We start from the raw sequence: 27529 nt of genomic DNA, 5'->3' as shown, positions 1-27529 counted from the left end.
TTATTCTCCATTATTTATGGTTTTTATTTCTCGGTTTACTTCAGCATATTTTCAATTTAATTTTCTTATAAATTTTCATAGCTGCCGATTTCATATTTCAATGTCATTGTTTTTTAACTCGTTTTTCTATTTGGCATGATGGACGGATTTCTTTTTTTATTTCATTTTCTATTTTTCATTAAATTGATTTGTTAAGACTTGTTGCAGTTTACATAATTTTTTACAGGAAGAGGGGCACTTGAAAAAACTGCTGTAAACGACAAAAATAATTAAAAAAAAACTCGAATCCGGCGAACGCACGCTCCTTACCTCACCCCACCAAGCCCACCACGACCGACCAGACCCCGTTGAAGCCGTCAGCGCCCAAAGCCCGCGTAGAGACCACCTCGCCCCTGGCCGCTCCCGACTCCGGCGGCCGGCGGCGACCGCGCATCCATTCCAGCGCCTCGCCGGAGGCGCGGTCGATCCGCTATGGACGACTCCGTCCTCTTCGACGACCTCGGTCCCTCCAAGGCCCCGCCGGCCTCCGTCTACGACGACATGTTCGACTCCTACTTCAACCGGGCGGCCGAGCCCCCCGAGCCATCACCCAAGGCTTCTTCCTCGCCGTCGACGCCGCCGCCCGTGTTCGACAAGCCCGTCTTCGACGACGACCCCGACACGGTCGATCCTTTCGAGGCGATCCCCTTGTTCGGAGATGGTGGCGGCGGCGCCGGGGGTGGGGAGGACTTCCTGGGTAGCGTCGGGAGGGCGGCGGAGCCGGAGAGGAGGGAGCCGGATGCGTTGGGCTTGGATGACGACTTGATCCCTGGGCTGGTTGGGAGCGCCACCAAGTCGACGGAGGAACCGGTCAGGAAGGTGGAGCAGGACAGTCAGGCGGTGGGGTTGGACGACGATTTGGTCCCTGGATTCGGTGCGAGCATGAATCCGGCGCTGCAAATGGAGCCTGAGACTCTGGGGTTTGATGATGGTGTGATCCCTGGCTTTGGTGGAGGCACGAGCCATCAAGATTCGGCAAGGTCTGACATTCTTCTGATTCCAGTTTCCAATTTATATTGCATTTAGCTATGTAACTGCTACCTTGCTTATTTTATCATGTCGAATGTTTTTATTTGTGTTGTCACACGAATCAAAATATGCTCCTCTCTGGATAAACATTCGACATGATAAAACAGGGGAAATAATAGTCCTGTCAAGTTTTTAAGTTTTGGTGTTTGGATACTGGGTGTTGTGATGCAAGGCCACTGCAGCATAATTTAAAACATGGGAAATAATTGGAAAGTGATCACAGAGACATGGATGATGTCCTGAAGGACAGCTGCCCTTTTCTGAAATATTTCCACTGAGAAAGTGCAAGACAAAACAGCGAAAATTTCTTGTTGAACCATTGCCGCCGTTAAATATATTATGGTTATTTAATAGTGCCGAGTCTGGAAGCAAGTAGAGTGTTTCTGTGTTGAATTGTCTGCCGGTTTGAGGGTTTGTTTGTTGATATCTTGGATAGTTTATGCTCTTCCATGAAGTGTGCTTTTGACGTTGACTTGATATGTATCGTTTTCTATTATATTTCGTAGGCACCTCATGAACTCCTATTATGCCTGTATGGCCTTAAGATTATATCCTGAACTCTTTGGATAGATTTATGCTTTCAACCGCTCCTCTTCCTTTTACTTTTCGCAGTAGAGAGCGATGTCATTGTGGTTCCTATGCTGGGTTGAATCTAGGCTACCCACCCGAGATTTTGAACTAACATGTCATATTTCTGCCCTTATATCCAAGTGAATCCTGTACAGATTGTTTAAACATTTTGTTCAAAAAAGATGATTTGTCTCTGACAATGTAAAACCTTCAAATGGCTGTGCGCCTGTGCCATATGGATCATATTTTTTTGAAGAGTCCCAGTGCAATTTAGTGCATAACAGAAAATTTTATGTAGCATTCTGTATCTGACTAAAAGTTGGAACTGGAGAAAAACTTGTTTTTCTGGCCACCGTGGCCTATCTATCATTACCCATTATCTATCTTTCTATAACAAAGAGCCATTTGTATGATAATTTTACTTGCCTGTTTCTTTTATTGCTGGCTTGGAAGTGAATACTGAATAGCTTGTTAAATGCATAAGAACATCATGGTTGTGCTGTTGCAAATTCACTTACAATTACCTTTCTACCTGGTTTTGCCCTCCTGATGGTACATGAGAGTTACATTGTTGATAAGCGAAATGTTCTGCTGACCTGTCTAATATCCATCACTTCGATTTTAATCGTTGACAGTATATATAACTGTTTGTGGGAAATGTAAGACTCAAATACAATATACTTCCTCCATTCCAAAATGTAAGACGTTTTGGTTTTATCCCAAGTCGAACTTCTCTATGACCAAATTTTACAGAAAAATATATTAACATCTACAATACCAAATAAATACAGTATCAAGACATATTTCATGGTAGATTTAATGAAACTATTTTGATGTTGTAGATGGTGGTGCATCTTTCTATAAACTTGGTCAGAGTTTGAGAAGTTTGACTTAGGACAAAACCAATACGTCTTACCTTTTGGAATGGAGGGACTAGTTGTCTTTGTGATAACCATGAGTTATTCTTCTCTTGTTTGGTGATCAGCTGTGACTGAAATCTATACAGGGAGGAGCCTATAATGAGACAAGGAAGTGAGCCAATTTCATCCAGCAAAATGAGTGTGAGCATGCCAGAAGATCCTTTCGTCATTTTAGGTGGTACGCACAAATCGGGATATTTATCTTTTGGATTGTTTTCAGATCATTTGGGTAACAACAGCATGCCTGTGAAGGTTGGGAACACAAAGGTTGAAGCACCTGATGATACCGGTGGCATGTTTCAGAGTTCTGATATTTTTGCTGAGTTTCCAAAAGCCATACCATCCTTTTCATTTACATCTGAAAACAAGAGTGATACAGTGAGTCATTCTGATCAGATGCCTCAGGAGAAGCCAGGCCAACGAGCTTCAACAAAAGCACATAACGATATATTGCCTGAGGTGAACATCCCTGGGGCCTCTGCTATCCATGAAATACCTGGCACCACTGTTTTTCAGACCTTAAACCCATTTGCTGGGGAAGAAGAATTGTTAGAGGTGAATCAATCTTCACAAATGCCTAATGAAGTCTGGATAACTGTTTCAGATATTTCTCTAGTGACACAACCTACAAGTGCACCACCTCCTTCACGGCCTCCACCTCCACTTGCCGCCAAGAAACCACCAACTGAATCTGTAAACAGTGAAACATATATACTTGATCATCATAATCAAGGCTATCATCACTCCATAGGTTCTGCAAATGCTTCTAAAACATACCAAATTGATGATCTGGAAGATTTTTTCATGGCAAAACCTGCTAATTTTGCCAATGGGCGTCCACAAGTTCTAAAGCATGAAGGAAAGGAACAACATTCATCTGCAGCTACTGCAAGTTTCATGGATTGGACTGAGATGGGACACTCTAAAGGTGGGAACCAAGGAACTTTTGATTCTATGTTCACTAGCAATCAATATGGACAGCCTATAGATGAGAAAACAGAGTCCCGTGCTTATGAAATGGAAGAGAAAAATGGGAAAGAGAGATTAGAGCATGAACGAATACAAAGAGAACATGAAGAGGAGCAAAGAAAAGAGGAAAAGGAGAGGGAAAAGGAGCTTGAGAGGGAAAGGGAGAGGGAGAGGGAAGAAGAGCTTGAGAGGGAAAAGGAAAAGGTGAGACAAAAGGAACAAGAGGAGCGGAAGAGGCGTGAAAAAGAGAGAGAGGCCAGGCAGGCTGTAGAGAAGGCTGTATGGGAAGCACGCGAAAGAGCAGCTGCTGAAGCACGCATGCAAGCTGAGAAGGAAGCTCGTAAAAAAGCAGAGCGAGCTGCAGTTCAGAAGGCAACCGCTGAAGCTCGTGAAAGAGCTGCGGTGGAGGCAAGGGAAAGAGCTGCAAAGGCTGCTGCAGAAGCTAAGGAAAGAGAAGCAGCGGAGGCTAGGGAAAGGGCTACCAAAGCTGCTGCAGATGCAAGGGAAAGAGCTGCCAGGGCTGCTGCTGAAGCTAGGGAAAAGGCAGCAGCAGAATCTCAGGAGAAAGCTGCTGCAGAAGCTCGGGCAAAAGCTGAGCGAGCTGCTGTTGAGAAAGCTGCAGCGGAAGCACGAAGGAGGGCTGAAAGAGCAGCGTTCGAGAGGGTTGCTGCTGAGGCTCGGCAAAGGGCTGCTAATGAAGCCAGAGAAAGGGCTGCAGCTGAAGCACGGGCAAGAGAAAATCAGCAAAGCACTACAGAACCTGATCTTGAGTCATTCTTTGGTATGCCTTCTAGATCAAGTAGTGTACCGAGATCACACACCGCAACAACGGTGAGGACTGAGCAGCTGCATGAGCTATTTTGTAGGAAAATTTTCTGGTTTAAATTTGTTTTCCCCTGGCACTTTTGAATTTTCAGAACCCTTTCGATGTTCAACCTCAAGGTAATGCTGGTTCTGGTGCTGTAAGGAGGACATCTTCTGGTTCAGTTTCTCCCTTCACACAGCCTCCACCAAGCAATCTTGTAGATGACCTATCTTCTGTATTTGGAGGTACTATTTAAGGTTTGAACATTATCATTGTTAGCAGTGTTTCTGAGCTATCTTAGAAACTAATTTGCATAAATCAGTTAGAAATGGTCACAATGTAGGCCTCTACAGGTTTTAAAATGGAAAAAGTTCAAATTACTCCCCTCAAGTATAGGCAAAGTCTGGATAACCCCCTAAACTATTTTTTTAGTTCACTTTACCCCCTAAACTATACCATTTGATTCAATTTACCAGCTAACACAATGTATTTTTAATTTCTCCATGCACAAGTGGAGTTTTAAGTTAAAACTTTGCAAGATGATAGCAAACATCATAACACATGTTAGAAGAAGACATCATAATTTTTTGTGGCGCTGCCCTCACCTTCCTAGGTTGAGATGTTCTTGGTCGAGGTCCTGTAAGTTTTTTGTGGCGCGTCTATAAGCTGTTTCTTGGGTGTGTGTGTGTGTGGGTGTGTTCTTTGTACTCGGGTCTTTGGTCCTTAACTGGACTCATTGTACTCTCTTTTCTATCTTATTAATGAAATGACACGCAGCTCTCCTGTGTCGTTCGAGAAAAAAAAGAAGACATCATAAATTTTTATCATTATTTTGATAGGGTATGGCATTTAATAATAAATTATTTCTTTGGATACAAAATTATAAGAAAAATAATGGTGAAAAATTCATAATATATTTTTTGACATACATTATGATGTCCACTATCACCCTGCAAAATTTTAAATTTAGATTCAACATGTGTATGGAGAAACAAAAAAGACAAATTATGTTAAGGGGTAAATTGAACTAACTGGCATAGTTTAAGGGGTAAATTTAACCAAAAAATACTTTAGGGGGTTATCCGGACTTTGGCTATACTTGAGGGTAGTAATTTGAACTTTTCCCTTTAAAATTAATGTTATTTAGTACAGAAGTACTACTGCAGCATACTTTAAGTGTATGTAGTTACTTACCCTGTTTATTATGTATCATATATAGCACCTTCATCATCTGCTGTATTTCAAGAAGTGCGTGGAGAGAGTGAAGAAAGAAGGAAGGCAAGATTGGAACGTCACCAAAGGACAATGGAGCGTGCGGTATGCTAACCTATGATTCAGTCTTCAACTTTCTGTCATTTAGTAATTATAAAAGCAACATAGTTATTAAAGAGGCCAATTATATTGCTGTTTATATGATATTTTCAGGCAAAAGCTCTTGCTGAGAAGAATGAGCGTGACTTGCAAGCTCAACGGGAGCAGGAAGAGAGACATGTATGCTTTATATGTTCTCATATGTTTCTGGGCTTTCAGTACATAAATGGATTAGACATATTTTTTGAGGTAATGTGGGTTTTTTTTCTTTTCAGAGAATTGGCGAATCACTTGATTTTGAGATAAAGAGGTGGGCTGCTGGGAAAGAAGGCAACCTTCGGGCTTTGCTGTCAACATTGCAATATGTTAGTACCCTGTTTCTAGTATACATATATGATTCGTCTCTTGTTCCTTGGAAATATTCTTCTGATTGCATTATTCCTGGAACTTGGATGGATAGAAGATGTGGTATATCCGTGCCTATTGTTAAGTGTTATCCATTCTTGGAAAGCATTATTTTGTTGGAAATAATCCTGTGTGTGTCCAGGTTCACCTAGTGTCTAGGTTCATTGCTATTAGTGCTAGCTAGATTTCAGCTTCTAGTTAAAAGAGAATAATATGCAGATCATGTGGTCATTGACTGCATTAATTAGGAGGATATCATGGGCAGGTTGCAGCCCTGTACCAGCTATATATATGTGAGAAACGATGAAGGAATCTCCCCCTAATCCTGTGTGTCGACTTGGATTTGATGTGGACTACACTTGCACGTCGTAGATATTGGTGCCTCTGGCTGCTTCGCACGGTTCGGTCGATGCGCTCCAGCTCAAGCCAACATGCTTGTACGCTTCACTCATATCACTGCTGTGCTTCCTTTGCCACCACACACTGCTGTCATGCAAACGCGCACACCACACAATCCTGACTACATGCTTACAGATAATAACCAAGTAAAAATGCAAATGCTATTGACTCAAGACTAACATTTTCCCCAAATCTCGTCATCATGTCTCCATTCAGAAGAGAGCTGGCTCATCGTCACTTGATGCAGCAGCAAGGAGTGCTACTTCCTTCTTCTTCTTCTCAGGACACTCATATGCAAAGTGTCCTAACTCTTGACAGTTATAGCACATCACCTTGCCCTTGTCAAACTTCTTGCGACCACGACCAGCACCATTACTAGCGCTGCTAGAGGTGAGAAGCAGCTGCTCCTCATTATGGCCATCGCGCTTGCGAATCCTCTCCGCATACGCTTTGAGGCGACCAATCGCCTCATCAAACGGCATGATGTCCAAATCAGAAAACTGCTCAATTGCAGCAATTACTTGCAAAAACTTTGCCAAGCACTGAGTCGAGTAGCTTCTTAACGAGCTCGGCATCCACCATGGCTGCACCGAGGTCACTCAACTTGTTCGCTAGGCCATTGATTTTGCCTGCGAACTCGTCGATGGACTCGGTTTCCTTCATACGATACGAAGGTCCTTGAAGTCACTCTTCAAGGTCTGCACCCGTGCCTTCTTAACTCGCTCAACGCTAAGGCACCTTGTCTTCAAGCTCTCCCAAGCCTCCTTGGCAGTCTTCTTCTTGGCAATCTGCTGTAGCACGTCATCAGGGACAGCACCGAAAAGGCATGCACGTGCCAGCTTGTCCATCTTTGTGTCCACGGCCTCCCCGGCCGCGGGCTCGATGGCGTCCCACAGGCCTTGCGCATGTTGACCTCCATCTTGATCGCCCAGGTGGAGTAGTTGGTCGCTGTCAGCATGGGGTACTGCAAGGACACGCTTCCCTCCTTCACTGCCATCTCTCTGTACAGTAGCTAGGATCTATAGGCTCTTGATACCAATTGTTGGGAATCACTCCCTCACTTTCGAGGTGTCTATCACAGACACTCTAGTTTTCCTCTATGGTGGACTCACACACAAGCACAAGTAGTTTTTTTGGTGATGCTGGCCACACTGCCTTCATCGTTTTCTCACATATATATAGCTGGTACAGGCTTGCAACCTGCCCATGATATCCTCCTAATTTAGCTAGAAATTTAGCTTTTCTAGACCTTTGTTCTTGCCCCTTGCTATACTCATGCTTTGTCTTTACCTGCGCAGATTCTTTGGCCAGAATGTGGTTGGCGACCTATATCACTGACTGATTTGATTACAGCTGCATCTGTCAAGAAAGAGTACAGGAAAGCGACCTTGTGCATCCATCCTGATAAGGTGCAGCAAAAGGGTGCAAATCTTCAACAAAAGTACATCGCAGAAAAGGTGTTTGACCTTCTGAAGGTGTGGTTACTACTCCCCTGCATAATGCCAGACTTGGTTCTATTGCCTTCTTACTAGTTCAATTCTTTAGTGTTATGATACAAAACATTTTCATGTTCTGCAAGCAGTGATGGTATTCTATTAGATCTTCTCTTATACCCTTCTGTGATGCAAACAGGAAGCATGGAACAAATTCAACTCAGAAGAACTCTTCTAACACCTCGTTTATGAAACATGTTAATCTTTATATCCTTTGAAAATGAGGTACTGGGAAGGACACAAGTGGCGAGCTATGGTAAATATTTATATTCCTTCACATTATACTGTGGGTAGTTTTGTTACATTTCTGTTATATCCTTGTTTCTGATTTCTTATTTCTTCTATTCATTGACATCTGTAATTATATTTCTGCTGTGTGTAACTTTGTATGTTGTTGCCCCGTGGGCAGCTAAGCAAACCTGTAGAGAAACAGTCTGGAAATGCAGTGATGAAAGTGAGAAACTCCATTTTTGACAAGCATAGCATTTACATGCCAATCCTGTGTGGATGGTCTAACTTCTTGGGTAAATAATATAATTTTTTTTGTGACAAAGGATCACCCCATGCAATCGCCATTGCCAATTTTAGATAACCCTTATTTTTAGAGGGTTTTTAGAAAACCTTTGTTGTACGAGCTTTCAAACCCCTTTTTCTTTGCCAAAATTTGTGTTCCTGAGGATTTTGTTATACTATTACTGGATACTGATTCAGCACAAGAAAAAGAATTGCTATGGGGAAATAGAGGTAGAGACGAGAGACACCACTGATCGTTCCCAGAGTTTTTTTTGTTTTATGGCACGTGAGCAGCGCTAGCCGCTCGTTTTGTAACTCCAAAACCACACTGCGCGTGCATAAGATATGGGAGGAAAAACAGAGTCGGTTACTTTAGAAGGTGAATGGAGACCACCACACGAATTGAGGCATCCAAATGAAAGTGTGCTCCGCTGGTTAACTAAGCAGTAAACCGATTTAAGAAAACAGACAAAAATAAAATAAAATACGAACAGAGGAGAAGTTGAACGATTATAGCAGAAAGAGACGCAAAGAAGCTAATTATGAATGCCTGAACGGCAACAGGAGCCACATGCCCACATCGGACAGATCGATGCAAAATGTAAGAATGGAGGTAGTAATTCGAGCAAGATTTCGGGGTGCATGAGGCCAGAGCGAGTGAGCGGCATCTTCTTGAGAACATTATGCTGCATGGCACACGACATAGCAATCCACAGCTTCCAGAACGTTCCTGTCAATGAACTAGAGGAAGCCCCGGCCTGGCATGAACTTCCCCATAGGAAGACGTAGCAGAACAGAAGGTCTGCTCAGCTTGTGCTACTGCGGGAAAAGTCGCGAATGTTAGTATCGGTTGGTTTTTAATCCGGTACAAATATGAGTATTAGTACCGGATCTAACGGCTAGTTAATCAGGAGCTCCCGTGACCCTTTTTAGTACTGTTTTGAGGCTTCAACCAGTATTAAAGGTCACCCATTAGTACCGGGTGGCGTCTTCTTCCTCCTGCCTGAGCCATTTCATCTAGCTTGAGCTTCATCCATTCATGGTGATATAGGGGAGCTGCTGCCAGATTTTTGACCATTTCGTGAGGAATTGACTCATTCAAGTGTTCTAAAGGTACAATGGAGAAATTTTCATTATATGCATATGTTATTTAGAGCTCATATTTGTGATTTTTAGAATAAGCTACAATTTTTTGGATGCTATATTTTGTATTAGTCAAAGAAATTGATATAAGGTAAGAGGAATAATTTCATAATTTAGTGCTTTACAAATATGAGCTAAATAAATTATGAGAAAAAAATATAATTTGTTCATATTTTAGTCATTTGCAAATATGAGCTAGATAAATTGTGGTACATAAGAGATAATAAGATGAAATAGAGGTACGTAATTAGTTATTTTTAGAATAAGCTATAATGGAGAAATTTTTCATATATATGTTATGTTTGAGCTAAATAAATTGTGGGAAAAATATAATTTATTCATAGTTTAGTCATTTGCAAATACGAGCTAAATAAATTGTGGTACATGGAGATGGCTACTGCTGCTGGAGGTAGTGGTGATGGTGGGGGCGATCGTCATTCCTTTCGCGGCAAGGGGAAAACCATAGTTGGCCCCTCATGATAAGCTGAAGAAAATGAGCACGTGGGAGAGAGCAATGTTTCATTATTTGGAAAGATGTCATGAAGATGATGTCACGGAGGGTCAGGAACCTCCTTTTGGTGGTCGTTATGCTCCACCGCCAGTCCCGGGTGTTTTAGGTCCACTGAGTACTACTGTCGTAAAAGGCACAAATAAATAATAGGATGATGTTGGGTCAGCTAAACCTTCGTCTTCGCCATCCAAGGATGCTTAAAGTCCTCCTAGATAGTACTCAGTGGATGGTTGTTTGTTGTGTTTCATAATTATATGCATGATCAGAAAATCTTTGGTTCAGTAATACTTTGTAGATGAATCGGCAATAGATGTACAACGCAGACAAACGCTCCATGGAGTACATTAATGGCTTGCGTGATTTTTTTGATCTAGCAGAATCCAACAAGCCACCGTCCGATTTCATTTGCTGTCCATGCAGAAATTCCAAAAATGAGAAGGATTACTCATCTAGAAAGACTATTCACGCCCACATATACAGTTTTGGATTCATGCCTAACTATTTTGTTTGGACCAAGCATAGGGAAAGAGGAGTTATGATGGAAGATGCTGATGAAAAAGAAGATGACAATGATGAAAAAGAAGATGACAATATTCCTGACTAGACTAAAGGAGGTGCCTTTGCAAATGCTCCAATGAGCGAGGTTGAAGAAGAGATGAGCGAGGCAGAAGGTCCTATTGATGATCTAGGTCAGGTGTTGCGAGATGCAAAGGAAGGTTGCGAGAATGTGAAGGAGTCAAAGAAGTTCGAGTGTATGTTAGATGATCATAAGAAATTGTTGTACCCAGATTACAAACAGGGGCACAAAAAGTTGGGTACTGTCGGTGTTTTAGACCGGCAACCCACCTAGGGGGTACCCTAGGTGGTATTTTGTGCGGTGGGTGTCGTCAAGAATCAAGGAGTCGATGGTGACGCAAGGAACACGATTTAGATAGGTTCGGACCGCTCTGTGTGTTGATTGTATTGAACTTGGATGAGTTGTCTCTGGAGGGGGTCCCTGCCCACCCTTATATGAGCGGGGGAGCAGGGTTACAGGGTAGAAACCTAGTCAAGTTTGGTTACAGAGTCCTACTCGGTCTAGACATGACAGTTTCCTTATGTACACTAACTAGTCTTTAGGAGTCCGAGTGGGCTACGCTCCCCTGCCGCGCAGCCCCCAAGCCTTTGATCACGTCCGAGTACGCCCCTGAGTGGGCCGTACAGGGCCTACTCGTGGGCCTGGGATGTATGCCCGACAAGCCCCCGAGTACTTTGTAGTCGAGTCGAACAGTTTTGAGTACTTGGAAGTCGTTATCCGAGTAAATCTTGGTGCTTACTATGTCTTCGAGTACTCGAGACTGTCACGTGGTTGATGAAGTGGTCATACCTCTTGATTTGAGTAGCCGTTGGATATTATGGTGATAAATCCGGTTTATATCTGATCGTTGCTTAATTGACGCTTGGAATCTGGAGGTGATGGAAATATAACAGGTTGGGCCTGCTGGTGGTTAGTGTTATGTTCTTTTTAGCAGATCTATTTTGTGCGCCTTTTTCCTGTTCATCTTTGAGCCGCCACCCTTTCCAGTGTCGTCGCCGCCATTGTTGCTTTCTCCTTGCCCTTGAGTGAGATCTGCCGCTGATCCTTCTCTCCTTCATTTTCCTTGAGGCTGATTGATGTGCATCAAGAAGATGGGGAAGAAACCTGAGAAAACTCAAGGCCAAGCCGCGGCTGCCGGTAAGGTGAGATCCAAATCCAAAAAGGGGAAAGAGCTCGTGCTGCCGATGCTGAAGTGTGGCCCCATGAATCAGACTGCGCCGCTGCCACCTGGCAGCACTCTGTGATGAGGGAACCCGCGGTCCAGGCTTTAGTTGATGCTAAGCTTCTTCAATCAAAGCTTCAACTCGAGTGGAGGCCTGCTTTTGGTAATGCATGGCAGTTCGAGGAGCACCCGAAGGAGACTGTCATGCTTGCACACTTTGTCGAAAGAGGACTGCTAGTGCCCACTTCCGACTTCTTCAGAGGTATTCTCAGGTACTACAACCTTCAGTTAGTTCACTTGAACCCTAATGGCGTGCTTCATATGTCTATCTTCATACACTTGTGTGAAGTATTCTTAGGTGTCCCTCCTAGTCTTGAGCTTTTTAGAAAGTTGTTTCGCTGTAAGCCGCAACCCAGTGCGACTAAGATGGAGGTTTTTGGAGGGGCCAATTTTCAGCTTAGGAACTCGAATGCTTATCTCGAGTATGTTTTGCCTGACTCTCATGGTGACTGGAAAAAAGAGATGGTTTTATACTGGAAACCATGATCCTGTCTTACCAGTAGTTACTGGTCACGCTTCGAAGCATGCGGAGAATTGGGTGAGCGAGCCTGAGGACACCCCTGAAATTGCTAACTTGATGACTCAGATTGCTGAGTTGAGATCGTTGGGCTTGACTGGCATTAATGTGGCCGCCAGTTTTCTTAAGCGGAGAGTTCAGCCTTTGCAGCAGTGAGCTCGCTCGGGCTCAGAGTACTTGGGTTTTGATGACCCGTCACGGATGTCCTCTGAAGACATATCTGATGATGACGTGGAGGCATTGCTGGGGAAGTTTTTTAGGAACTATCAGGGGGTACCAGTGCTTCTAGGGGTTCTTCATCAGTTTGATAGTTGGTATGGTCCGGCAGAGGTATGTTCTTTTGCTTGACTTGTATATTTCGGGACGTGGCAAAATTTTTGAGTAACAATTTTTGTTTGTAGTCCTGGGTTCTTTTCAGCTTCTTGCCGCAGTCTGAGGAAGAGGAGATAGTCATGGATGACTCTGATGATGAACCTTCTCCTACTGCTAAGAAACGGCGAGTAGTCCGAAAGAAAGCTATTATGCAGCCTGTGGTCTACTACGAGTACATGCTCTGTGGTCTACTACGAGTACATGCTCTGTGGTCTACTATGAGTAGTAGCGACAAAGATGTTCTATATTCCAGGAATTTGGTATTTGTTCGCTTGAGAGTTCTTGTAGTCTGTATGATCCAGGTCCTGTGACCTTGGATACGATGTAGGGACCTTCCCATGGTGAGTTGAGCTTGTGCAACCCTGACGTGTTCTGGATTCGTTTGAGGACCATGTCGCCTAAGTTGAAGGATCGCTCCATAATATTGCGGTCGTGGTAGCGTCTTAATCCGTCGAGGTATCTGGCTGATTGAATTAGGGCTGCGCATCTCGTTTCTTCCAAACTATCTAGATTCATGCATCTTGTTTCTTCTGCTATTCCTTCATCATATTGTTCGACTGCAGGAGACTGCCACATGACGTCTACGGGTAGGATAGCTTTTGATCCATATACAAGAAAGTAGGGGGAGAACCCGATAGACTTGCGTGGTTGGGTTCGTAATCCCCACAGGACATTAGGTAGTTCTTTGAGCCATTTGCCTCCTCTTGTGTTTCCGATGTCGTGTAGCCTTTTCTTGAGTGCTTCGAGTATCATGCCGTTGGCACGTTCGACTTGTCCATTGGCTCTTGGGTGAGCAACCGAGACGTATCGTACATCAATTCCACTATTCTCGCAATATTCTTAGAAGTCGTGGTTGTTGAAGTTGGATCCCAGGTCGGTGATTATTCTGTTCGGGAAACCGTAACGATGTACAATTTCGCCTAAGAAGTCGAGGACTCGGTCTGCCTTGGGGCAAGTGACCGGTTTGACTTCGATCCATTTGGTGAATTTGTTGATGGCCACGAGTACTCGTTTGAAACCTCTTGGCATTTGCGAAAGGCCATGTTGGAGGGATTGTGATGAGTTTATAGGCGGGGACATTTTGTTGTTTAGTGAAGAATTGACAACCTTAGCATTTGCGGACAATTGTTTTGCATCGGCCAATGCCATGGGCCAGTAGAAGCCTGCTCTGAAAGCTTTGCCTATGATTGTTCGTGAAGATGCGTGGTTACCACAGATCCCTTTGTGTATTTCTTCTAAGATTTCTTGGCCTTCCTCTCGGGTAACGTATTTCATGAGTATCCCTGCTGATGCGCTTTTCCTATAGAGCTTGTCTCCGACTAGAACGTAATTTTTTCCTCGTCAGGAAATTTGCTCGGCTTGATTTTTGTCAGGTGGTAACTTATGATCTTTGATGTAGTCGACAAAAGGTGATCTCCAGTTGACTTCTATCATCATGATCTCCCGATTTGTTTTAGTATGTTTCATGACTGGTGGTGTGACTTGTTCTGGTATGGATGGCTTATGGAGCTTGTGTACAAAAATTCCTGCTGGAACTTCTGCACGAGTTGAGCCCATTTTTGATAATACGTCAGCGGCTACGTTGTTGTCGCGGACAACATGATGAAATTCCAAGCCTGAGAATTTGTTTTCCAATTTACGGACTTCTTTGCAGTAAGCATCCATATTTTCCTTGTTTCGATCCCACTCGTCGTTGATTTGGTTAATGACGACTAGTGAGTTGCCGTATACTAGTAGTCGTTTGATTCCGAGGAAGATTGCGAGACGAAGACCATGTAGCAGTACTTCATACTTGGCCTCGTTGTTTGAGGCTTCCTAAAAGATTTGAGGGACGTATTTGAATTGGTCTCCTTTTGAGGAAATTAAGAGTACTATTGCGCCGGCTCCTTCGAGCTTGAGGGAACTGTCGAAGTACATAACCCAGTGCTCTGCCCTCTCAACTAGTGTTGGCACTTGGTTTTCTGTCCATTCAGCCATGAAGTCAACCAAAGCTTGAGATTTGATAGTTGTTCTTGGTTTGAAGTCTAAAGATAGAGCTCCGAACTCTACTGCTCATTTGGAAATTCTACCTGTGGCATCCCTATTGTGAAGGATTTCGGCAAGCGGGAAGTCGGTGATGACTGATATGCTGTGTTCTTGCAAGTAATGTCGCAGCTTCCGTGAGGTGAGCAGAATTGCGTAGAGCAGCTTTTGTATTGGTGGATACTGAGTTTTGGAGTCAGAGAGTACTTCGCTGATGAAGTAAACAGGTCTCTGACATTTATAAACGTGGCCTAGTTCAAACCGTTCGACTACTACTGCGGTGCTGACGACGTGAGTGGTAGCAGCTATGTATAGGAGCAAGTCTTCATTTGGGGATGGAGCGGTGAGGATTGGTGGTTTTGGCAGAAAGTCCTTGAGTTGTGTCAAGGCTTTGTCTACCTCTTATGTCCATTTAAACTTGTCCTGACGTTTGACAATCTTGAAGAAGGGTAGTCCGCGTTCTCCAAGTCTCGAGATGAATCAATTGAGGGCTGCCATGCAGCTTGTGAGTTTCTGCACATCCTTGATGCCAGCTGGTGCTTGCATATTTGTTATGGCGGATATTTTCTCCGAGTTGGCCTCAATGCTGCGGTGGCTAATGATGAGCATGAGTAATTTGCCGGAAGGTACACCAAAAACGCATTTGGTGGGGTTAGGTTTCCAATGGAAAGCTCGCATGCTTGAGAAGGTTTCTTCCAAATCGATGATTAGATCTTCCTGGTTTCTTGTTTTGACGACTACGTCGTCCACGTAAGCTTCTATGTTACGGTGTAGTTGCTTCTCGAAGCAAATCTGTATAGCGCGCTGAGAACTTGCACCCGCATTTTTTAACCCAAATGACATTGTTTTGTAGCAGAATGCCCTAAAAGAGTGATAAAGGCTCTTTTGGCTTGATCTTCTTCTTTGAGGTTTATCTAGTGGTAACCTAAGTAGCAGTCAAGAAAACAGAGTAAATCGAAGCCTGGCAGTAGAATTGACTACCTAGTCGATCCTGGGTAATCCAAAAGGGTCCTTTGGACAATGTTTGTTGAGGTCCGTGTAGTCGACGCACATTCTCCATTCATTATTTTTCTTTCAGACGAGTATAGGGTTGGCTAGCTAATCAGGGTGAAAAACTTCTTTGATGAACCCTGCTGCAAGTAGTTTGGCTAGCTCTTTTTTAATTGCTTCTCTTTTGTCTTAGGCGAACCTCCGAAGGCGTTGCCATTTTGGGGTAGCTTTGGGATTAACATTTAGAGAATGCTCAATCAGTTCCTTAGGCACACCAGGCATGTCAGCTGGTTTCAAGGCGAAGATATCGTGGTTAGCCCGAATGAAACAAATAAGCGCAGTTTCCTATTTGGGATCTAGCCCTGTCCCAATCAGAGCTATCTTAGAAGGGTCGCCGGTCTGGAGATCAACTGTTTTGAAGTCTTTCTCACTTGTTGGCTTCAATTTTGTTGGCCCTGATTTGTTTTCTAGGATTTCGAGTTCTGTTGGGTGGAGTTTCTTTGAAGCTAAGAAAACTTATTGCATGGGGCTAGGTGCTTGAGACGTTGCTGCAATCTCCACGGCTTCGGTGTCGCATTCGTAAGATCACCTTAGGTCTCCTCGTAGCGTTAATTCTCCCTTGGACCCTGGCATCTTGAGTACCAAGTAGACGTAATGAGGTATAGCCATAAACTTAGCCAGAGCTGGTCTCCCGAGTATGGCATGGTAAGATGTTTCAAAGTCGGCGACTTCAAATCTGATGTACTCGGTTCGGTAATGGTCCTTTGTGCCGAAAGTTAGGTAGGACGACTTGGCCTAGTGGTATGGCTGCATTTCCTGGTACAATCCCGTAAAAGGGTGAGTCTGTTGAAGTGAGCATGTCTGTGATGTCAAGACACATTTTTCTTAGAGTTTTGGCGAAAATGACGTTGAGTTCGCTTCCACCATCGATGAGTACTTTGGTCAATCTTGAGCCTGCAACAACAGGGTCAAGTACTAGGTGGAATCGGCCTGGTTCTGAGAAGTTGTCCATTGGTCCCTTCTGCTGAAGGTTATGGGTACCTTAGACCATTTTAGTGGTGTTGGATCTGCTGGTTCAATGGCCATAATTTCTCTGAGTACCAATTTGCTGGATCGTTTGGATGCGGTACTCAGGATTCCACCAAAAATTACATTGAATGTTTTGGAGGTGGTCTAGAAGTCTCCCTCTCCTTCTTCATCCTTATCGATTTTATTTTTGCCCTTATCCTTTTTCTGATTGTATTCTTCAGGAGGTCGTGGTGTGGGTAAATCTTGCATTACTCGGCGCATGCTGTAGCAGTCTATCGCTGAGTGTTTGTTGTTTGGGTTCCATGGGCATTGTTTCTTGAGTAGTTCGGTGAAGCTTGGTCCTTCGTCGCGTTTGCATGATCCTTTCTTTCCTGAGTTGGTCATGGAAGCAACGGTGTTGTCAAGTTTGCGTTTGCGGTTTTGGTTGCTCGAGTAGTTATTTTGAGTATCGGTATTTCGGTTCTTGTCCTATTCGTGACTGTTATTGTCGCACCCGTGGTTGCGATGGGAGCCGAATCGCTCACACTCTTTATCTTCTCCGTCTGCCCATTGTTGTACCATGATTTTGAGGTCTTTGACAGTGACTGGTCATCATCTACCAAAGTCTTGGTATGTTCGACTATCATAGTGGCCATTTTGAAAACACTCGATGACGTCTGTTTCTGAAATGTCGACTATAGTAGCCTTCTTTTCAAAGAATCGATGTAGGTAGTCGTATAGTGTTTCACCTTCGTTTTGCTTTACTTGACTTAGGTCGATCTTGTTGCTTGGTCAGGTCATGGAGCCCGCGTAGTTGTTGGTGAAAGCCATGTTAGAGGCACGGGTTCCATGTATGTGGGAAAATGAATGACCTTTGTGTCATCGTTACCTCCGGCTGCTTGAACTACTAGCCATTGAATTGGGTCCTGCTTGCCATCATACTTAGTGATTCCTGTTGGCTTGAATTTTAAGGGTAATCTTGTCCTCATTACCCGCATTGTGAAAGCAGGAAAATGGTTATAGTTCTTGACTTCACGTTCGCGGCGACTATTGATTACTTCCCGTAGATCGCTGAAATTTGATACTTCGTGATTTTTCCTGACATGGCGAGGACTTTTTGTAGAGTTGGTGCAGCTGGCCTCTCCGGCATCTTTATGTTGTATTGGGGCCTCGCGTTTGCTCTGTCCTTGGCTATGTTGCCTTGGTTGGTTGACTACTTTGTTGTTATTTCTTTGAGCTCCGTGATGGCCATTGTTGACTGCGGTACCCCTACTGCCTTCTCGATGAGCCGAGTTGCGAGGGATAGATGGGATTGGTGATTCTTTATCGAGTAGTTTGTAAGCTTGTTCTGCGAATTGTGCAATTAGTCCATTGCCTCGCTGCGCAAGTTACGATGTTATTTTATTTTCTCTGTCTTGAGGTATGAGAGTTGATATAAGGTTGATTGAGGCAATTGCTGCGAGTGGAGTGTTGTGCTCTTGGGCTTGTACTGCGTCAAATGCTCTTTCAAGGTTTGTGATAGGAATGTTTGTGGCTAGTAGTTGTCGACGCTTAGCCCGAGTAATGTTTCGTGCCCTTCTTTGGTTTCTTTGCTTGGAAGTTTCATCTTGTGGGGCGTTAGCCGAGGACTCATCCTCTGAAACGTTATCGGGCTGTGCTATCTGTCGATGGGTTCTCTGTTGACTAGTACCCATATTATTATTTTGAGTGATGATGAAAATTTCTCTGTATGGGTAGTAGCTTTCAGAGCTTGATGTTGCGATTTCTGTAGTGCTTTCCTCGCGGTTTGAAGTGAGCGGGATGCCTTCTTGATACGGGAGGTTGTCTATGTGAGCGACAAGGCGTGACTCGTAGTCATGGGTAACGAGAGATGGCCTTATCCCTGGCTAGTAAACGAATCTGCCTTGTGGTGTTGAAGTAACTACCAGACCTTGAGCTGGTCCCCGTAATGGAATTTCTTTGACGTAGTCCGAGTTGAAGTCGCAGTCCTTAACTTTCCCGTGTTCGAGTTGAGTTCGAGTAAGGAGACCTTGGTAGACTTTGGCTGTGTTGCGGAGTTTGTATGGGAATCGTCTTTGAGTCGAAGTTGACTTGTGAGGTGACTTGGGCTTCAGCTTGTGCCGACTAGTCCGAGCTGAGGTCAAGTCCAAACCGTAGTCGAACTTGGTGTTGCTGACTTTAAAAATTTGGTTTTTCTCAGCAAAATCCCTCATCTTTTGCTGAGGAATGCTTTCGTCAAGAGGTCCCTTCCCCTGGATGCTGATGATGTGGCGCTGAAACGATCCAGCGCCGTCGGCGATGCAAAGCCAGGATCTAGAAACAAAGGTTGTGCCCGCCTTAAAGGTGAAAGCAGGCTTGATAATGATAGATGCCATCGAACTTGCGCGGAGAAACTCGGCAACTTCCCCTACCTGGCATGCCAGCTGTCAGTGTTTTAGACCAGCAACCCACCTAGGGGGTACCCTAGGTGGTCTTTTGTCCGGTGGATGTCATCGAGAATCAAGGAGTCAATGGTGACGCAAGGAACACGATTTAGACAAGTTCGGGCCGCTAGATCGTGTAATACCCTACATCCTTTGTGTTGATTGTATTGAACTTGGATGAGTTGTCTCTGGAGGGGGTCCCTGCCCGCCCTTATATGAGCAGGGGAGCAGGGTTACAGGGTAGAAACCTAGTCGGGTTCGGTTACAGAGTCCTACTCGGTCTAGACATGGCAGTTTCCTTATGTACACCGACTAGTCTTCAGGAGTTTGAGTGGGCTACACTCCCCTGCCGCGCAACCCTCGAGCCTTTGATCACGTCCGGGTACACCCCTGAGTGGGATATACAGGGCCTACTCGTGGGCCTAGGATGTATGCCCGACAGGTACCACACGAGAAATATTGCAATGGAATGCAAAAAATGGAGTTTCTGATAGGGGTTTTGATGAGTTAATGAAAATCATAAACAACATGCTTCCCGAGGGGAGTGAATTGCCATTCTCAACATACAAAGCGAAAAAGGTTGTTTGTCCTCTAAGTTTGGATGTACAAAAGATACACGTATGTCCTAATGACTATATCCTCTATTGCGGTGAGGAATACGAGAAATTGGAGGCTTGTCTTGTCTGCGAAGCGCTGCATTATAAGATCAGACGAGATGACCTGGGTGATGTTGATGGGCAGGCCAGCAAGAAGAAAGTTCCTGCGAAGGTAATGTGGTATTTTCCTGTAGTACCGCGGTTGGCGTTTTTTTAGAAACAAGGCACATGCAAAGTTGATATGTTGGTACAAAGAAGAACATAAGCAAGATGAAATGATCAGACGCCCTGTTGATAGGCCCTAGTGGAGAAGAGTTGACAAAGAATTTTCCAAGTTTGAAAAAGAACAGAGGAGGTTATTGAGTTTTGTGTTGACTTTATTAACGACCTAAGTTCGATTGGAGTCCCTGTATCACGCCATGAGGGAAAACTCAAGGGAAAGGGCACACTAGGGAGGAAAGCTCGGATGGACATTGATCAGAGTACATTTCGTAAAGCACACTTCACGATCCTGCAATAATCATCCCTAGTGGCTCCATATATGGAGGAGCACAAGACCATTGTACGGTCCTCAAACCAAGGAAAAACTGGGGCCTGGATTACACGTCATCACATTGATACTTTCACAACTGGGTTGCGGCGACGACTGATGGGTGATGACATGATTGAAGAGCAACCAGCATGGTTGGCTAGGGGTCCATCTATCTCAGTATCAACATTCCAAAGATATGAGATAAATACACATTTTACACAAGAGCCCAAGACCAAAAGAGCACAAACCAAAATAGTGGTGTCCATATAGATGCAATAGATAATATTGGGAAAAAAAGATAGATACTATGGTGTCATTGAGGAGATATGGGAACTCGACTATGGACCTTTAAAAATCCCTCTATGTCAATGCCAATGGGTGAAACTTACTAGAGGAGACGTAACGAAAGATAACTATGGGATGACAATAGTAGACCTCAACAAGATTGGATATAGAGACGAACCATTCATCCTAGCCAATGATGTGACTCAAGTTTTCTATGTGAAGGACATGTCAAGCAAACCAAAACAAAAGGGTGCTAATAAGTCAGATAACCAACAAAAGTGCCACATAGTTCTTTTAGGGAAAAGAAAAATCGTTGGAGTTGAGGACAATACTGACATTTTAGAAGATTATGATCAGTTTGATGATCTTCCTCCATTTTCAATCAATGTTGATCCAACCATCCTGTTAGCCAAAGAGGACGCTCCATACTTACGCCGTGATCACAACCATGGGATGTTCGTCAAGAAGAAGGTTATTAACATTCCGATTGATGATGATGTGTAATGTATTAGAACCATTATGTTGTGTTTTGTGGTCAAGTGATAAAGTAATGTAATAACGCATTATAATGATATGTCATGTATTCTATGGGTTTATTAATAATAATATTTGCATGGCATTAAACAAGAACTAATTTTTGCATGGTTAAAATATTAAATATTTTAATTTTTTAGCACCATTAAACTGTTGGAGGTATGCCCTAGAGGCAATCATAGAGATGATGATATCTGATTGTATCCATGATTTGTATATTGTGTTCATTGAATATCCATTAAAGGCTGCTTGAATTGATGTGCAATTATGTGAATTGTATGTGGAACTCTTTACTTGTATGTTATTCTAAAAGTTGTCCCTAGTCGGAGTTCATGTGTGGACACACATGAATATTAGACTAGTACATGTATTAGTTGATGACTATGTTTCACAAGTCATGGACATGGAGATGTAAAACTAATAATGTAGGCATATGTAGAGACATGTGCTAGGACTGACCCAACGCGAGAAGTAGTTCTCTCTTTACATAACATGTACGCTTTGTCCTTAGACCTGAGATTTTTGCATGTACTCAAGATGTGGATCGACTTACTTAGGGGCTATCAAATGCTACACCGTAAGAGGGTAGTTAAAAAGGTAGCTTTCGGGTTTGTCAGGAAGCATGCTGTGAGGCATGGTCGATCAAGATGGGATTTGCTCCTCTCTGATTGAGAGTGATATCTCTGAGCCCCTCGAGTGATCGAATCCGGAAATGCATGGCCATGCTACGTAAGGTTAAAAGTTAACTTACAAAGGGCTTCCGAATCACAGAATCGAGAAAGCGCAGTCGGCTTGGAGCTAGACCAAATATCGTGAGGCAAAGGGAATAGCATGTACGTGATGTTGTGACGGTTTGTCTGATATGATCTTCGTGTGCGTATAGGAGTTGGCACGTCTTGCTAGAGGCTACTACTGACTATTGGGCTGAGTAGGAGTACTCGGGCCATGTCTATACGTATCCGAACCTATAGGGTCACACACTTAAGGGGCTGGAAGCCCAATTCGGATGTGATCCGAATCGGATCAGGTTTAGAGTAATAATGGGCCTCGGACCCAGAGGCCCGTCAGGAACCTCTATAAATAGAGGGGTGGGGGTGCCCTAGGGTTTACACCTTTTGGACGAAACATAGTCGTGTGGATACCTTAGAGGTGTTGCACCTGCAGCACTTGGACGAGCCGCCGACGAGCCACGACGAGCCGCCGACGAGCCAACGACGAGCCGCGGCACGAGGAGGACCTCGCTGTACGTGGACGAGCTCCTAAGGAGCTGCTCGACGTCGACGTGTTCGACTACGCTGATCGACTTCGCTGCCCCGATGCAATTCTACAACTTTCATACCTGTGCGTCAAGTGGTAATCCCGTGATCTATATACGGCAGTTTTCCTAGTTTACACGGTAGAAAAAATTTTATTTTGCGCTAGTGTAGCCTACCTCGTATCCCTACATAAATATTAAACAATAAATTTACGTACAATTAAACAAGTACAAGACTAAGTCATGGTAAACATGTTAATAACACGGCAAGCACTATTGTTCTAAATTTTTGCAGGTCAAAATATCTATTTTTTTTGAATTTTAAAGTTAACATAAGTATCATGACCATTATAACATATTATTAAGTTAAAATTAATAATTTTACTATGTTTGATATTTAACTACATCTAATATTTTTTATAGTATAGATCTAATCAACATCAAACTAACAAATTGTTTTTGTAATTTTTAAATGTTATTTGATTTACTATGCAATAAATTAATATAATAGCAATAAATAAAAAGATGTTTAAGCAGGAAGTCAAAACAGTGGGCTATAAAGCTCTTTAGTACCAGATGTTTTTGAGGGGACAAGTTTCATTTTGCCGCGCTCTGCCTCCCTTAGTACCGGGTAGTGCCCAACACCGATACTAAAGGTGGTCTTTAGTACCGGTGCTGGCCACCACCCGATACTAATGGAAATTAGTATCAGGTGGGGGTGACGCCCGATCCTAAGGGATAAGAACCCCATCCCCTTCCAACGCCGCCCCCCCTGATCGACGTCCTCTGTCGCCACCGTCACCCCCGTCACCGCCAACCTCTGCCCCGACGACACCGGTGCCGCCGCCCCCCACTTCGCTGCCGCGCGCGTCCTCCCTGCCACCTGCTTACTCCCCAACGACATGTCACCGGCCTCCTCCACGACCCGACCACGCACCGATGCCCCCATCGCCGCCAACCTCCGCCCCAACGACACCAGCACCGCCACCCCCACTTCACCGCCGTGTCCTCCCCGCCGGCCGCTTCCTCCCCAACGATACGCCACTGGCCTCCTCCCCGACCCGGCCGCTGGCGCCCGCCCCGCCACTCCGCCGCCGCCGCCCCCCACTTCGCCGCCACGGTTGTCCTCCTCCTCCACCCACTGGCCGCGCGTCCTCCCCGACCCGGCCACCGCCGGCGCCTCCTCCAGTCCTCCACGAGCGCGCGTGGCCGGCCGTGGGCTCATGTCTTCTCTACTGATGTAATCCCGCGACCGGCTGACGTCATCTTTTTTTTTATTTTTTTATTTCTACAGTATATGAGTTAGCTAGAAATGGTAGGAAAAATGTTGAATTAGCTAGAAATATGGAAACAATCTTCAACTAGCTACAAATTACAAAAAAAATGTTGGAAAAGCCTATTAATTGTACATTATACAACATGCCATGTTACAAAATTCTGTTAATTGTTAGAAATGTCTAGAGATAAGTGAAAATTACTTTGATACTTTTATAAAGTACCAAGAAATTTTATGATGTTGTCATTTACTATTACAAAATTCATCAAATAGTTCAAAATGTATAAATAGTTCAAAATGTACAAATTCAATATTTTTGCAGTATTAGTAATTACTTTTTTAGTCATTTTTTGTAACAAATTTTAATAATGTATAACTATTAGTCTTCATGTTTTAGTCATTTTTGTAATTATATGTATAAGTTATAGTCATTATTATTATAATAGTCATTCTTTTTATTGTAACAAATTGTTTAAGTGTTTCATTCTTTTTTATCATTTGTTATTTTTACAAATTGTATAAGTGTTTAATTTTTTTTAGTCATTCTTTTTATTGTTGATGCCTACTATTTCTTAGAATAATTATTTCATATTCTATTAGTTACAAATTGTATAAGTGTTTAATTCTTTTTGTAGCCATTCTTTTTATTGTTGATTCCTACTATTTCTTAGAATAATTCTTTTTATATTATATTAGTTACAATGGCATGATCAGAAAACGAGTAGGCCCAATTGGATGAGGAATACCTAATGAACTTGATTGCTCAAGGTCGCACGAACGATCCATTAAATGAAGAGGACGATCACAGCAAGACTGACATCTACCTCAACATGTCTGGGGATGGCAATGAGAAGCAACCAATTGCTGAGGGAGGCAATGATGGGCAATAAGGCGAGGTATAGCAATTATTATACGTAAGCATTATTTGAATTTTCTACTTATCAAGGTTATTGGGAATTAATAGTTCTTTCATTTTTAGCCATCTCGATCGAGAAGCAGGCCTAAACGGAAACAAGGTAAGAAGTTAGCGGGCGTATCATCATCACGGAAATTGATGAAGATGGTGAATCAATTGCTCCATACAATACTAAGATCAAATTGGTGAATCAAATTGGATTTCTTGTTAGAGATAACATCACAATAAGCTTTCAAAAATGGAAAAGCCCAAAAATCGATGAGAGCGTCGCTTCCACAAGCACGGTCCCCATAAGCGTGGTTCCTGAGTGAGAGAAGGAAATGATATGGGAACAGATAAAAGAAAACTTCACGTTTGAAGGTGTAGATGAAGCAAAAGTGAAAGATTGGAGCTTTCAGAAGGGTGCAATTGCTTTCAGATGTACAAGAAGAACCTGAACAAAAACTACATAAAGAAGGGTCTTACACCAGATTTCACGAAGCACCCGAAGTTAAGATGTAACTGGGATTCATTTGTGTAGTTCAAGCAGTCAAAAAGAGCGCTAAGGCAACTAAAATCAACACTAACAATGCTCATCTAAAGAAATATTATCATCATCTTGGGCCAGGAGGTTACAAGAAGGGGATCATCAAATGGCAGAGGATGGAAGATGACATAATTGCTAAGGGAATCGTACCGGCGACTCTCAAATGGCCGGAGCAAGCAAAGCATTGGTATTATGCTCATGGCGGCACGCTCAATCCCAAAAATGGATCATTTGTGTTTGGCCAAGAATTAAGAGAAGCGGCTATGAGGCTTGTTGAGTTAATAAAGTCTACGGCTGAAGGATCTTTCGTGCCTGATCGAGAGAAGGATGAGCTGACTATGGCACTAGGTAATCCAGAACACCCTGGATATTGCCGAGGCAAAGGAGTAATTCCATGGAAGTTTGCCTTTCGTGAGCACATTGATTCCTACAGAAGACACCAAATAAGTAAGGCACGCACGACAGCTGTGAGAGTTGCAAGAACATGTAGCTTTGACATAGGTAAGAATGGAGGAAGCAATTGACCGGCGTGAGCAGCTACATCATCAAGGGGCTAATGTCGATGTAAGCCCCTATCAGCATCGAAGCAGCGTCGCTTCCACAGAAGCCCCAGCTGGAGGACCTTCAGACATGGTTGAGGACAACCAACGCCACCCCATGGACGACATCACTGTGAGGGTCCCTTGTGAGTTTGTTAATCCCGTGAAAAATAAGCTCATCTTGGTGTCTTATGGTGTGACTGAACAACCAACCAAAGGCCAAAGAATACATGGCGTGGAGATTCTAGCTCGCGGTTACGCCAAAGTTAGGGTGGACCGAGTGGTCAACGGTTGGGATGACCTCAAACTGGAGGTACCTGGAAGTGACAAAGAAAAGAATTTAGGAGAAACCATCCATGGTTGGATTCTATGGCCCAAGCGCTACATAAGGATTCCGCAACCGAATCCCTCGACCTTGGGATTATCTCCTCAGGGCTCAAGTGCAAGATTACCTACGCCATCTGCCAGGGCACCCTCTCCACTAGCTAATAGGGATCCTAGCATGAGTCAACACTCTCCACCAGCTGACAGGGATCCTAACATGAGTCCACCTCCCCTGTTATGAGCAAGGCTACACGGCGAAAGACGCCTTCAGTTCTGCTTACTGCGGCTACAAAGAAGAAGCCTAAGGAGAAGCAACCAGAGCCCAAGAAACCTTATGATATCACTTATGCGAAACTCGACGCGGTAGTGGATGCTCAGGTTAAAGCTCACTTCGCACCAAAGCCTCCCATAAAGAAAGATACACCACTTGATAGGGTTAAATTTCAGGTTTTCATTAGAAGCATGGAGTTGGAGAAAAAGAAAAAGTCAGAGAAACCACCGCTATCTGACTATGACCGCACAATAACAAAGGCTTTTCAGAAGAAGAAGAAAAGTGGGTCAACTATTCCACAGCTCGGAACCCAATCCAACCAATCGGTTGCCACGCTCCAGGTACTTTCAGAGTTTGATCAGAACCTGCTTCAATTCTCCAAAGATACAAATCTCACCCTAGCTCAACTTTGAGTACAGGATCACGTCCCAAAGCAACCTCGGGCTGCTAAATAGAAATTTGAGTTAGGGAAACCGCTTGTGTGGCCACAGTTGGTGGACCGTCTTCCAACGAAGATGTACAAATTGCACCAATAGTACATGGAGGCTTCAGCCAACGGTTTAGTCATGGTAGAAGTTTGGATTGGAGATCAACATTATTTCGTGGGGAAGCCATTATAAATGTGCCACTCGAGGAATTCTATTTTCTTTACAATCAAGACGCACTTGATAAATCACTCATCAGTTCCTGGGTTTTGTAAGTGTTTAATTTTCTCTAACTTCAAAATCCCCGCTCTAGTCATTATGCGATGCCTTATCTCCTATTCTATTTTGTATCATGCATGATGGAGATTCAAGCTTGCCGGAGGATAGGATTGTATGACGTCGGCTTCATGGACCCCAATGTTATAAACGAGGCAAATGTAAGAGATAAACCAAATCGAACCTTGAAGAATATATATAATTTCTTGGACAAGCAACATTACAAGAAGTACATACTTCTGCCATACAACTTCAAGTGAGCGTTCCCATCTCTTTTATTTTTTGAACTAGTAGTTAAAAATAAGACTAAAAAGCTTTTCAGTATGCATATATGTACAACTTTCACTGGATACTCCTTGTTATCGTGGTTGATCGAAGCATGGTCTATATCCTGGACTCTCTGAGGACACCAAGAAATCAATACACCAACCTTATAGACATGCTTAACAGAGCATGGGCACGCTTCCGTCAACATCACTTAGGTGAATTCAAGAAGCAACTTCATATCCACTTTGAATTCTCGGTATGTATTGAAT

The 27529-nt window shown here is 43.6% G+C and overlaps 1 protein-coding gene across 2 annotated transcripts; it reads left to right on the top strand.

The window, feature by feature from the left end:
* Nucleotides 1–331: 331 nt before the first annotated feature.
* On the top strand, nucleotides 332–8417 carry LOC117857393 (uncharacterized). Of its 2 annotated transcripts, none has more exons than XM_034740038.2 (8): nucleotides 332–1019; nucleotides 2645–4358; nucleotides 4445–4577; nucleotides 5552–5649; nucleotides 5758–5823; nucleotides 5919–6008; nucleotides 7746–7922; nucleotides 8080–8417. In XM_034740038.2, exons 1-8 carry the CDS (start codon nucleotides 472–474, stop codon nucleotides 8116–8118), a joined length of 2865 nt encoding a protein of 954 aa, XP_034595929.1. In that variant the 5' UTR covers nucleotides 332–471; the 3' UTR covers nucleotides 8119–8417. The 2 variants fall into 2 exon arrangements, with proteins under 2 accessions (XP_034595929.1, XP_034595930.1); XM_034740039.2 differs by having other exon boundaries at nucleotides 879–1019; nucleotides 2624–4358.
* Nucleotides 8418–27529: the final 19112 nt, after the last annotated feature.

This window comes from Setaria viridis, chromosome 5 (assembly GCF_005286985.2).
Source record: "Setaria viridis chromosome 5, Setaria_viridis_v4.0, whole genome shotgun sequence".
Lineage (NCBI taxonomy): Eukaryota > Viridiplantae > Streptophyta > Magnoliopsida > Poales > Poaceae > Setaria > Setaria viridis.
The sequence above is the reverse complement of the archived record's forward strand: the minus strand, read 5'-3'. Positions and strand labels throughout refer to the sequence as shown.